We start from the raw sequence: 14,326 nt of genomic DNA, 5'->3' as shown, positions 1-14,326 counted from the left end.
TCCTAGGACGTCTCAATCGCTCGGCCCTCTCGTTATTTGAGTCTGACGGTAATCAGTCAACTGCTCCTCTCGTGCCGCCAGCGCAGTCGTCAGGCACGTGATGAAACCTGCTGGCGGCCCTGGGCTCCATCCACCCACCCACTCCCCCGTCCGTCGCCCTTCCTCCCTTCCGGCTTGCACGCTGCCCGCAGCTCGGCTCTCCAGGCCGCCAGCGGCGCGTGCACCCGGGCGGGCGGGCTCGCCTGGGCCGGGGCGAGAGGGCAGGGAGGCGCGGGAGGCCCCGGCAGGGCGGCCACGCCGAGCCGAGCTCCTCCGAGCCGCCGGCACCTCTGGAAGCCCCGGCCCCACGTGACTGTCCCCTCCTCCGTCCTCCTCCCAGTCGCGCGCACGGGCCGGGCTGCTCGGCTCCCGCGCGCGCTCGGCTGGTCCCAGCGCCCAGCAGGAGAAGCGGAGGAGGGAGCGAGCCAGCCGGGCGGCCAGGGGAGCGGGCGCGAGCGGCAGGCTGCCGGAGCCGCCCGTGCACGGCGGCGGCGAGGGTGGCGGTCGCCTGAGCGGCGGGAGCGGGAGCGGCGTGGGTTCCGCATCCGCCAAGTGTGATGAAGCTGTCCCACTCCGCTGCTCCGCTCGCCGCCAGCTGACACCGCCTGCACTCCAGCCAGCCCGGGAAGGGAGCCGCCGCGGGGCCGTGACCTTGGCCAAGGAGGTAAATAGGGGAGGTGGGAAGGGAGGAGGCGGCGCCACTCCAGCCCTCCGGGCCCCCGCCCCGCACCCAAGCTTCGCCCCGAGCTGCGCGGCCACTCCCGGGAGCCCCGCGCCCCGCGCCCCGGCGGGGCTGTGGGCGCAGCGCGCACGCCGCGGTCCACGGTGCTGAAACTGCTGCCCGGCTCCGGCGGCGGCCGCGGCGCGGGGCACAGGCTCGCCTGCCATTTGCCGCTGCCGTGAGAACCGAGCCAGGGAGCTGGGGCTCGCTTGTTTTCTTCTCTTTGGCTGGTCCCCCCCCCCCGAGGCTCCTCAGTTAGGTTGCTACCCACGGTGACCAAGGTAATTGCCTGAAGGGTTGAACTCCCACCAGCTCTTGTTGCCGAGATTCTGGTGCCTTCTTGCAAAGATTGGGCAGGATTGCGTCCTGACTTCCGAAGCCAAGTGGGGAGAGAGGACAGGACCCAGTGGCTGGCAGCGCGGGCAGGGGAAAGTAGCAGAGGCTACCCGGGCTCTGTGTGTGTGTGTGTGTGTGTGTGTGTGTGTGTGTGTGTGTGTGTGTGTGTGTGTGTGTGTCCCAGGGGAATAGAGACCAGCGCGAGGAGTGGGCATCGCTGACGCGGCTGCATGTGGGGAAACTAGACAGACACCTGGGAAAAGTGTGCTGCACAGGGAGTTGCCCTTTTGGGAAAACATCAGATGGACATACAAACACTGGGAGAGAAGAGAATTCTCTGTAGTATGAAAATGGTAACCGTGGGGCTTTTTTTTTTCTCCTTCGGGTGAACACCACACACTTTTTAATATGAGCATTCAGAAAATCAATGCAATTGAAAAGCATAGCCAAATGACTATTTTAGCTAAAAAGTTGTCATTTCTCACAGTTCCCTGGGGGGTACTATAGGTCTAAATTCAGTTAAAAATAAACCTATTCCGGCGCCACTTCCTCCAGCCAGCCCCAGCCTGTAAGCACACTGGCTCCACGTGAGGTGGGTGTTGTGGATAGTAAAGGCGAGTCAAGAGAATGAGCCCCCTTCCCCACGACCATTCGGACCTCACTGAAGTCCCTCTCACCCTTTGCAGCGCAGACTGTAATTCCTGTACCCCGGAGCGAACCAAGTGTGGGTGACATGGCCCAAGGGAATAATTATGGTCAGGCCAGCAACGGGGTGGCAGACGAATCCCCTAACATGCTGGTGTACAGAAAGGTAAGAATTTCTTCACTTTCTTGGAAAAAGGGGAAACTTCTGGCTTTCTTGATTCCCCCCCCCTCCCCCAAATCAAAGTATATTGTCAAGTTTCTGGCCTCGTGGATTCCCCAAATCACCCATGACTGCACCCCACACTTGAGGACCATCTGATATTCCCAAGTGTGCAAATACAGTGCAGAGGTGAGGCTGGCCAGCTCTGCACTCACACTTCTGGCCGAGTTGACAGAGTTTAACCTGCGGTCAGCAACAGCAGCAAGTTGGAACATCCCACATGTTTTGTTTGTTACGCAGGTGATTTTAGAGCATCCTCAGTAATTTTTAGAAGCGTTTCCTTGTACTATCCCGAAGCATTTAGGTTGTAATAATAATATAGATGTATAACATTAGAAATGAAAATAGACCACTTTGCAGTTTTGTGGCAAGAGTGAATGTGTCTGTGACTGTCTGGGTGATTTAATGATTTTGCTCCCAACAAAACAATTCTAATTCTTGTGTTTTTTTTCATCTTAGCCTAAATTATTTTTTTACTTTGTGTTATTTTTATAACTCTGCTTATGGATATTTATGTTCTAGTGCCGTATGCCCATTCAATACATCTTTATATTCCAGAGGTTTTGCTTTTGTTTTTGTTTTTTGTTTTTTTTGCACAAACTGGTCTGGCAGCTTTATGCATTTTGCAACAAGACTATCAGCAACAAACTCGTAGATATTGAGCCATTATAATAAAGATACATTTGAATATTGTGCATACTTCAAAGTGGTTGCTTAGGTAACTTCATTCTGGTTACAATCAACAATATTACTAAAATTAAGGAAACAGTATTGTTTATTTAACTTTTGCACCAGTCATTTCTATTGCATTGTATGCTGGGATTAGTTTTTCTTTAGCATATTATCTGCGGTGCTTATTGAGCAAGATTTCTTTTGTTACCATTAGCAACGGTAAAAAGGAAATTGTACCTTGAAACCAAGAAAAAATTTAAAGACTTGGATTAGCGTGAGGCCGTGGAACAGTCAGGATGAGTTTGCATTTGTTCTTGCAGCCAGAGGATCAGGACTGGTTATGAACAAAGATGAAAAGCAGTGTGCCACCTTGACCTGTAATTAGTCAAAACTTTCCCTATATGTGGCCCAGGATCTTTAAAAGGTGGTGCTGAATATGTGTGTGAGGGAATGTTGCTATTGTTTTAACGTGAAGACGCACGGGCTTCTTGTCCCAGTGCTAGCTGTTTATTTCTCTAGCCTTACGACAGTGCTATATCGTGTACCTGTGAATGCAGTTTAATGTATGTCTGGGACAACACAGTATGATGGGGCAAAAAAAGCATATTAGTTGCCTGTTTTAGTCTTAAAGCATCCCAACTGGATAAAGCAAGAAAATAACCCTCTTGAGCCTAAATTATTACTATTGTATTTCTACATTGATTGAAATACCTGGATATTTGCTCGTTCTGTATAGAGTTGGTTCTGAGAAGAACTGTTTGGGGGCAGTTGTGTGTTTTAAAATCATTTATGATTTTTAAAAATTGTTTGGTATGACTGAATTTTGTAATAGACAAGAAACAATCCAGATGTGAGAATTATGAATTCTATCTTATAGGTGTGTGTAATGTGGAGAGTTGGACTTGGATGTAAAATTACAGTAGCCAGCTACTTTTGTTAGGCTAAATACTACATCCTCTCTCTGTTTACTCATAAAAGATTGGGCTTGAATTGATCAGACACCTAATTTATCTTGATTAGAAATAAACTTAACATGGAATCAATTTATGTGTCTTATTTAGCCAATTATCATTAGAATAAATTTTTAAAAAGTGAGGAGTTTTAGAAATAGTTACTGGATTATTTAGCATCTGAGCTTTCATGTTGATCATTTTCATCTTACTGTATAAAATGTATAGCATCAATTGCTATTAGTGCTGCTTGTAAACTAATAGCCTCTGACGACTTTAGGGAGAGAATATAATGCCTCATTCTTTTAAACATTACTATTTTGTTGGTTAAGCTTAGAACTGCTTGTGCTACTTATTTTGACCTCCTTTCATTAGCTCTTTGTTTAGGGTTAATGACACATATAACTTATTTTTAGAAAAGATTTCCTTGATAAATCATTATTGGAAAAAATAACTTAGTCCAGCAAATTTTTCTCAAAACGCTTAACTATGGATTGCCTGTTTATTCTTTTACTCTCTAAGCATATACTGTTTGTTTTGTTTGTGATATAAATAATAACGTATAAATAAGCAGCACGTAATTCATATAAACAAACAGTGTCCTTGGTTATCATTTGCTGGTTACCAAGTCAAATGGTCCATGTCCGTGTGCACATACAATATGACAACATGGATTTCATGTGAGCATTTTGCCTCTGTGTTTTCTTTGGGCTTTACACCCAATATCTTCTTAGTAGAGGCCAAATTTTAATGCGAAGAACAGCAAAGTAGTTGGAGAGGGGTATGGGTTGAATAGGTGTATTAGGATAGTTCCACTGCTCCACCTGCATAAAAAAATTAAGCACTATGTTACAAATGCCAGTTAATCATGAAGTCAATCGAAGATTTAGAAAAGAACTTCAGTCCTGTAGTACATTATTCAATCACAGTGGAGAGACTGGATAGAAAAATTGCTGTTTTTACTGATTCATGACAATTTTCCACTTCTACTTCACTGTTGAAACAGTTGTTGCAAGTGGGTTCTGAATTGAACGATTTCTCCTCCCCACCGAAAGCCACCTCTCTACTTCCAGGATTCTGATAATTGACACACATTAAAGCTACGTGTATGCTGTTTCCATTTTCTCTTGATAGGCTATGAATGGCACTTAGAAATTCCTAAGAGGGATAGGAAACGGTGAATGGTTACCAAAGTGGAATACACAGAAAGGAGCTGGGATGTGTGAATTTCTTCTGTTCCTCTGATACCTCTCTCCATTTTGATGATAATCATATGATTATATTTCCTCCAAATAATGGGAAAATTCCATGGACTTTTTTTTCATAAAGAATTCCATAGTGACGTTATGGAAAAAAAAAAAGTACAGTTGGTAGAACTATATGACACGCCAGGCAGAGCGAGTGCCACCGTGGTGAAGGGTACAGGGAATGGTAATTCTGCCTCACAATCGGGATTGGCACCTGTGAGTCAGTCTCAGATGTTTGCCGGTAGCTTTTTGATTTAATATGAAGAATCTCTGCAGGCTTTATCTGAGGTCAGAGGTGTATTTTAAAAAATCCATATGGACAAAATTTGCCTTACCAATTTTCTGATTTACGATGCTGCTATTTTTTTTGTTTTTTTTTTAAAGCAAGTGATTGAGTTAGAGTGGTTATGCCATTTAGGTGCTTGAGAACACCTTATTTAAAAGCTCATAAAATATGAGGCTTGACCACTATTATTCCTGGGGCTTCCGAGGCTCCCTTAGGACAGGCCTTAATGAGAATGAAATTTGAAGTAATTAACTTCCTTAAGATTAGATCCACCTAGCTCCAACACACCTTGGATTCAGACTAACTTCCTGAAACGTTTGTAGAAGTGACAGTTCAGAATTCAGTTTTGCGTTGGGTTGTGGGCTCAAACACTACCCTAATGCTTCGTCTGCTTTGGGCAGAACCGTCATTCCTGGGAGTGGCTCTGTCTGTAACGGATGGCTGAGCTACAACCCAGGGTACAGGGAGGCACATTTCAAATTTGCTGTCTGGCCGACATACTGCCCACTAGACAGTATACATCACTCTTTGTCCGGAGGCTGACATTCCCGCATTTGAAAAAACAAAATATCTAGGACACCTTGGGGCCAGTATTTTAAATTGGCTGGCATGCTGGCTTCTTACGAGCGAGAATGCTCAAAATGACCTATAACTTCTGACATTATTGCAACAACCACTTATGCTCCAGCTGTCATAAAAGACAATGGAAATGTTTTCCTCATTCGCTGTCTTAGTGGAATGAGCATGTTTTCGGGGATAATAAACCTGTGACGTTCAATATGCCTCTCCCCTCCCCTCACCTTTCTCCTTACCCACTCACTCTCCTCTCCTCTCTCTTCATCTTTCTTCCATTTTGTTTTTTCTTCTCAAAACAGACCTAAGAGTGGAGATGTAAGTTTTCCTTAAGATGCTACTCATTTTAGTTGTAGAAGAGAAAACTGTGTCCTTTGGAAAAGAGAGTGATATCGGCCTTGTTTGAGGACCTGCTATGCATAGCCCCTCAGATAGGTGCTTTTAAGATTGGCACCATGTGTGCTGTGGGGTCCCATATGTTGCTGCATATGAGGTAGTGGCAACAGGTTACCCTTTAAGGATTCAGACTGCACTGTTTTTAAGGATCCAGATGGAATCAGTGGCCTTTCTTACATGGAAGCCCAGAGGGAACTGTCACTCCAGTAGGAAGATCACCTACGCTGATGGGCTTGACCTTGATATTGTCTTTGAAATCTATTTCTGAGGTCAGCCTGTTCTGTGAAAACAGACACCCTTGCAAGAAAGGGGAGCGAATTATTTCCTCTTTGGAAAAGACTGAGCTGTGGACGTTACTACTCTCCTAGTAGTGCACTGGATGACATTTTCCCACTTAAATCCAGTGCATTTGTTTCTTCAGTTTTGTCCAATCTGGTCAATCAAGAGGCTGTTAATATCCCCCCATCAAACACCATTATAAGAAATGACCTTTCACATTTTGAGCCTTAGTTTACTTTGATCTGTCTGGGTTTAGGGTGTTAGTAGAGTGAGGAATATTTATAGGTGATAACAAGAGAAAATCCCATTAGAAAACCAAGGAATGGATTTTGATGTGTTACCTGAAAAGCATTGTCAAATAAGAAGTGATGCTAAACCTTCTTTAGGTTGTATTTGTATGAGTATATGTTATTAATATAAGTGTTCCAGAAATTGTATAAAATTCGATATGTAATCACATCAGTCGTAATTTCAGTTATCTTAAAATGTTGTGTGTCACAGAAATCAGCAAATTTTCTTGTCAATAGCATGATAATAAACTCTCATGAGATTTTTTTTTTAAAAAGGAATGTTTGCAAATAGTCTCAAAAAGGCCTGAGCCTTTAGCCTTCAGATTTCTTTTTCTTAATTTTTCAATTACAGTTGATATTCAGTACTTGTTGTTTATTAATTTGTTGATGATAGACATTCTGACAGGTGTGAAGTGATATCTCATTGTGGTTTTAATTTGCATTTCTGAGATGATTAGTGACGTTAATCATCCTTTCATATGTCAATTGGCCATATGTATGTCCTCTTGGGAGAAATGTCTATTCAGGTCCTCTGCCCATTTTTTAATTGGATTGGTTTTTTTTTTGTTGTTTTTGTTTTAGTGTTGACTTCTATGAGGTTTTCTTTTTAAGAAATTTTGGATATTAATCTCTTATTGGATGTATCATTGGTGAATATCTCCTCTTATTTGATAGGTTGACTTTTTGTTTTGTTGATGAAAAAACTTTTTAGTTTGATGTAGTCCCATTTGTTTGTTTTTTCTTTTGTTTCCCTTGCCTGAGGTGACATGTCAGAAAAAAAAATATTACTCAGAGCAATATCAGAGAGTTTACTACCTATGTTTCTTTCTAGGTGTTTTACGGTTTGGGTCTTACATTTATAATAAGCCTTTAATCCATTTTATGTTTATATGGTGTAAGAAGGTGCCCTAATTTCATTTTTTTGCATGTGTCTGTACAGTTTTCCCAACACCATTTATTGAATAGACTGTCTTTATGCCATTGTATAGTCTTCCTCCTTTGTCATAGATTAAGTGACCATATAGTCATGGGTTTATTTCTGGGCTCCCTATTCTGTTCCATTGATCTATGTGTCTTTTTTTACACCAGTACCATGCTGTTTTGATTACTATAGCCTTGTAGTATAGTTTAGTATCAGGTATTGTGATACCCCCAACTTTGTTCTTCTTTCTCAAAATTGCTGGAACTATTCTGGTTCTTTTGTGGTTCCACATAAATTTTAGGATTATTTGTTCTAGGTCCGTTAAAAATGCCATTGGTATTTTGATAGGGATTGCATTGAATCTATAGATTGCTTTGGGTAATGTGGACATTTTAATGATGTTAATTCTTCCTATCCAGGAGCATGGTATATGTTTCTAATTATTTGTATCTTCTTCAATTTCTTCCTTCAATGTCTTATAATTTTCTAAGTATGGGTCTTTTACCTCCTTAGTCAAATGTATTCCTAAGTAACCTTTCTGATGCAATTGTAAATGGGATTGTTTTCTTAATATCTCTTTCTGATAGTTTGTTATTGGTATGTAAAAATGCAACCGATTTCTTAATATTAATTTTGTGTCCAGCTGCTTTACTCAATTCATTTATCAGTTCCAGTAATTTTTTGGTGGAATATTTAGGATTATATATAGTATCATGTCATCTGCAAATAATGACAGTTTTTCTTTCCAATTTGGATGCCTTTTATTTCTTTTTCATGTTTGATTGTTGTGACTAAGATTTCCTATAGTATGTAGAATAAAAGTGGTAAAAGGACATCCTTGTCCTGTTCCTGATCTTAAGGAAAATGCTTTTAGCTTTTCTCTGTTGAGTATAATGTTAGCTGTGGGTTTGTCAAATATAGCCTTTTTTATGTTGAGTTATGTTCCCTTTCCCACTTTGCTGAGAGTTTTTATCATAAATGTTGCTCAATTTTGTCAAATGCTTTTTCTGCATTTATTGATATGATCATGTGACTTTTATCCTTCATTTTGTTTGTGTGGTGTATCACATTAATTTATTTGTGGATATTGAACCAACCTTGCCTCCCAGGAAGAAATCCTACTTGATCAGGGTATATGATAATTTTAATATATTGCTGAATTTGCGTTGCTAATATTTGTTGTGGGGTTTTGCATACATGTTCATCAGGGCTTTTGGCCTGTAATTTGTGTGTGTGTGTGTGTGTGTGTGTGTGTGTGTGTGTGTGTGTGTGTGTAGTGTGTCTTTGTCTGGTTTTGGAATCAGGGTAATAGTGGCCTGAGCTTGGGAGCCTTTCCTCCTCTTGAGTTTTCTGGAATAGTTTGAGAAGAATATGTGTTAATTCCTCTCTGAATGTTTGGTAAAATGCACCTGTGAAGCCATCTGGTCCAGAACTTTTGTTTTTTGATTACTGATTCAATTTTGCTAGTAGTAATCAGTGTGTTCAGATTTTCTGTATCTTCTTGATTCAGTCTTGGAAGACTGTATGTTTCTAGGAATTTATCCATTTCTTCCAGAATGTCCAATTTGTTGGCGTATAGTTGTTTGTAGTATTTCCTTAAATATTTTGTATTTCTATAGTGTCAGTTGTCGCTTCTTACTTTTTATTTCTGATTTTATTGATTTGGGTCCTCTCTCTTTTTTTCTTGATGAGCCTAGTTAAAGGTTTGTCAATTTTGTTTGCCTTTTCAAAGAACCAGTCCTTGTTTTCATTCGTCTTTTGTATATTTATTTAGACTTTATTTCATTTATTGCCACTGTGATTTTTTATTATTTCCTTCCTTTTACTCACTTTGGGTTTTGTTTGCTGTTCTTTTTCTAATTTCTTTCAGTGAAAGTGTAAATTGTTATTTGAGATTTTTCTTGTTTCTTGAGGTAGGCCTTGTATTTTTATGAACTTCTCTCTTAGGACTGCTTTATATGTGTCCTATAGATTTGGGGTCACTATGTTTTCATTTTAATTTATCTCAAGGTATCTGTTGATTTCTTCCTTGACCTCCTTGTGACCCATTCATTGTTTAGCAGCATGTTTAGCCTCCATGTGTTTGTGTGTTTTCCAGTTTTCTTCTTGTAATTGATTTCTAGCTTTATACCATTGTGGTCAGAGAAGACGTTTGCTATGACTTCAGTCTTCTTAAATTTATTGAGACTTATATTGTGGCCTAACATGTGGTCTCTCCTGGAAAATATTCCATGTGCATTTGAAAAAAAAATGTGTATTCTGCTGCTTCAGGGTGAAATACTCTAAAATACCAATTAAGTTTATGTGGTCTAATATGTCATTTAAAGTTGCTATTTTCTTGTTGAGTTTTTGTCGGATGATCCATCCACTGATGTCAATGGTGTATTAAAGTCCCCTACTATGATTGTATTCCTGTCTATCTCTCCCTTTATGTCAGTCAATATTTGCTTTATGTATTTAGTGCTCCTATGTTGCATGCATGTTTACAAATACTGTGTTCATTTGTTGGCTCGATCCCTTTATCATTACGTAATGTTCTTCTTTGTCTCTTATTATAGCTTTTGTTTTGAAGTCTATTTTGTCTGAATGAGTGTTGCTACCTCAGCTTTTTTGTTTGTTTCCATTTGCATGAAGTATCTTTTTCCAGATGTTGTGGGGGCTCCTCTCCTTGGCACTGGTGTTCTAGGCTGGGGAGCCTGCTGTGGAGATGAGACCCCTTGCTCCTCAAGGGTGACCTCTGCATGTGAAATATCCCTCCTGAATCTGGACTGCCACACACAGGTGTGGGGCCAGCCGGTTTTGCATCTATGCCCCTCCTACTTGTCTCCATGTGGTTTCTTTATATCCGTAGTTATTGGACCCCTGTTCAGCTAGTCTTCATATGGTTCTCCAGGTTGATTGTTCTATAATTTACTTGTAATTTTGATGTGGTCATGGAAGGAGGAGAGCACAGCGTTTACCTATTCAACCATCTTGACTGGAACTTTCTCAGAAATCTAAATGAGGGTCTTGGATGGGATGTAGGCATTGGAGAAGAAGACATGTCTTACCATTTCTGAAAAATTCCTAATGGAGTGTCTATTGTAAATTATATTATTTAAAAGCACCTTTCTGGACAAGGGATGTTATCTACTATAAATATGAATTTAATCTGTCTGAATCAAATGTAGAATTTTTTCCCCCTTAATGACACAAATAGTGATGTGTTTTGAGATGGAATAGGACCATCATCTGTTATATTTCCACTGAGAAGTATAAAGAGACATCTTATGAGTAATAATTTAATGATGAATTTGGGGTAATAATTAACTTGAGTTCAGAGCAGAAAAGCCTTCCATGGTTGAGTTTTTCCTCACCAATTGTTGCTTGTAATTGCTTTTTGTGGGAAAGATAAGTATTTGTGGCTTGCATTTTATTTTCTTCATTTTTCACCTCCAACCTACCAAAATCTACTTGATCAGAGGAAAATGCAGATGTACAGCAAAGAAGTTATCTTGGGATTTTATTGCCTCCTAATAGCCTTTGTGGTTCTACCAAGTGATGGAAATCAAGCTATTTTTAGGCAGTGTGGGTGATGGAATGTGATCATTGCAGAGAAAATGGAAATATTTTGGAAGTGGACAGTTTGTAGGACTTAATAAATGTTGTGTTCTTGAAAACAAGATTGTGGAAAATAAGTGACACAAATAATTGGCCCTTGCTCCTGCCTTTAAAGCAGTGAAAAGGAAGCATTTAAATGTCAGGGTTACAGAGACTTCTATCTTACAAAATATCAATCTAATTATAAAATCATTGTAAATGATAAAGTGGGTACCCAGTTCCTTAGGGAAAAAAAATAAAAGGTCCTGCTTCTCTCTGCCATTGGAAGGCAATATAAAAATTTCACTTACTCTTTTTTTAAATTCCCTTTGTCTTGTGTCTTATTTAAGTAACAAAGTTCTCAGGACGTTGGAACTTTAAAAGGCAATCCTGAATTTCATTCCAGCTCCATTAAAACTGCCACGTGGTCTGGTTGGCCAATTATTTTCGCTGAAGGGCCCATCTCTAAGCATAAATTGTTATTTTGTCTTCTGCAAAAATATATAGGAAAATTACATCTTTGTGATATTAGCCTGGTTCTTAAGAATAAGTCTAGGAGCCTTCTTATTTTAGGTTCTATTCTGGTGATTAGCAAGTAGAAGTTTTCTTAACGAGTCCATGTGCTGAGGTGGAGAAGCATGTGCACTGGGCCATCTTGGTTTTAATTCTTGATTCTGCCACTGTTTAGCTGGGTGGTTGTGAGTTAGCAACCTAACTTCTTTCACTTCAGACTCCTTACCTATAAAATAATGGGCAAAGTGTTTCCTTTATGGAACTGTTTGATGATAAAATGAGAGCCTAGGCAAAGTGTCTTGTGTATAATCTAACACATACCAGATCCTCAATAAGTGCTCTAATAATAATAATTATTATTAATATTAATAAATGCTCTAATTATTATTTTCCTGTTATTTAATACAATTATTAAACACCTTGTATGTGTCCTTGGGTCCAATATATTGTTGTATTTTTTTTGATAAAGAGAAAAAGGTAAACATCTTCACAACCTTCAATCACGTTCCTGGTAATTGAAGACACAGATTCTATAGGAAGCTTTGGCAATACCATTTTATGAGAGATACAATGTCCTGTCTTGTATTATATGGTCCTGTATAGCTAGCTTCTTTTTAATAAGCTCTCTGAAGCATTTTATATACATATATATATATATATATATATATATATATATNATATATATATATATATATATATATATATATATCTTTGAAGTCTGCACAGTTCTTGGATATTATGTAAACTATATAAAGCCTTTGAATCCAGGAATTTCAGAGGTAAAAATGGAACTCAGAATTTATCTACTTATTCATTTTACACATTATGAAACTTAGTATTGGAGAAGTAACACACTTTGCCTAAGAACACACAGCTTGAATTCAGGTCCTTATCTTTCTATGGTGTCTCTCCCCTCCCCCCCAAAACAAATGCAGTAAGTCTTGGTGTTTGTAGTTCTGTATCAGTAAGTAATCAGCATCCTGGTTTCTTTATGGCATCCGTGGATTACCCCAAAATGTCTGATCACCCACTATAAATAGATTATTAGATTATTTTTCTCCAACTATAGTTTAGCTTTTGGATTCCCAGGAACGATAAGACTGGGAACTTAATATGACCTACTCTGGTAGTAGTTCTAGTCTTGCTTTGATCCTGACTGGAAGTTAAAGCCTTATAAGAACCCAGAATTCGATGCTTTGTGGCAATGCTTTCCAATAGAACTTTCTATCATGATGGAAATGTTCTAGCCATGTACTGTCCAATATGGTAGCCACTAACCACGTGGGGCAATTGCACACTTAGAATGTGGCTAGTGCTACTGTGGACCTCAGTCTTGAGTTATATTTAATCTTAATTTAAATTTAAGTTTAAATAGTCTCATGTGGCTAGTGACTAATGTATTTGTCACTAGCATCAAACCCAAGAGAAGAGATAAAAGAATATGCTGCACTTAGCTTGACACTTGACACACAGTGGTTGCAACAAAGGAGGGCTCAACACATGGTTTTTTAAAAAGAATAAAACAGAAGTATGGTTTCAAAGGAAGACCATAGCCTGATAAGGAAATGGTGAATATTATCATAAATGACATCGGCTGCCTACTCAGTTTATTTTTTCATCCTAAGGAAAATATCAGTGGTCTGAAGAGGGTGGGCTTCCTGAGGTCAGATGACAGAGGCTGTCTTTCAGTAGGACAGAGCCTGCATATAACACGAATATTCCAGGAAGAGCATTCACAGGGCCTCAGATAATTTGCTGGTAGTGAAAGTATGTCCACTAATTTCTACCTTGTGGCATCTCAGAGCTGTATCTTAGCCATTCAAATTCCTAATAAAACTGCAGAAAAACCAGGAGCTTCTGGGTAAAAGGGATTAAAGTGGTTGGAATCTTGGCTGAGAATTTAAACTTGGGGTATAAGGAATCCATTTTTTCTTTCTAGCTCACTTCTGTTTCTTATGTCTCAGACTGTCTAAAGGAAGGCAGAAAGCCCACGGGGAAGTAGTAGTGATGGAGTGACAGGGTCTTAGAGTGAGAAGGGGCTGGATGCGGATTCCAACTCCATCTCTGACCAGCTGTGTGAGCTTGGGCAGGGCTCTTAACTTCTCTTAGAGACTGCTTTAAAGAATCACAGAGACGGTGACATGAAATACAAGTGAAAATGCCTGACTGAGAGTGATCGACAAATAATACCTATGGACTCTTTTTGGGAATTGTGAAAATTACCAAGACGCCTTGCAAGAATAAACTTTGCAAAAGTCTTCCTGACAGGTCTGCTTGCTGAGTGTCCCCATCAATGTAGGTCATTCAGAAGTTCAACTGACATGATTTCCCCTGGAAGATGCTGGAAGATGCCAAGAGCATTATAAACGTATATGACCTTTTTGGACTACACAAAGCTTTTGAATGTCAGACAAACTGGTTTATTAGAATGTTTTTCTGTAGTACAGAAAACTAAGGCAGTTTTCACCTGTAATATTTAAGATGATGTATACCAAAGCACTGTGAAGAAAATTGAGTACCACATAGAGAGAATACATTCTTACTAATATTTTCTCTCGCCGAACTTTTCTAGATGCATTTCCTCTGGAAATTAATGCCTTTTGTCACTTGCTTTCACTTTTACACTTAGTATTTTGTGTTTTGACTTTTGGTTTATTG

At 39.9% G+C, this 14,326-nt stretch overlaps 1 protein-coding gene across 1 annotated transcript in view; it reads left to right on the top strand.

Annotated features, from left to right (window-relative positions):
- The first annotated feature begins 249 nt into the window (after positions 1-249).
- RGS7 (regulator of G protein signaling 7) overlaps positions 250-14,326 on the top strand; it is a 469,804-nt gene continuing 455,727 nt past the window's right edge. Inside the window, exons 1-2 of the mRNA XM_019647554.1 lie at positions 250-703; positions 1,783-1,907. Of these exons, the coding sequence (XP_019503099.1) occupies positions 1,830-1,907 (78 nt within the window). The 5' untranslated portion in view covers positions 250-703; positions 1,783-1,829. The remainder of the gene's footprint in view (positions 704-1,782; positions 1,908-14,326) is intronic.

Source organism: Hipposideros armiger, unplaced genomic scaffold (genome assembly GCF_001890085.2).
Source record: "Hipposideros armiger isolate ML-2016 unplaced genomic scaffold, ASM189008v1 scaffold_113, whole genome shotgun sequence".
Taxonomy (NCBI): Eukaryota; Metazoa; Chordata; class Mammalia; order Chiroptera; family Hipposideridae; genus Hipposideros; species Hipposideros armiger.
This window is presented reverse-complemented; position numbering and strand designations above follow the sequence as displayed.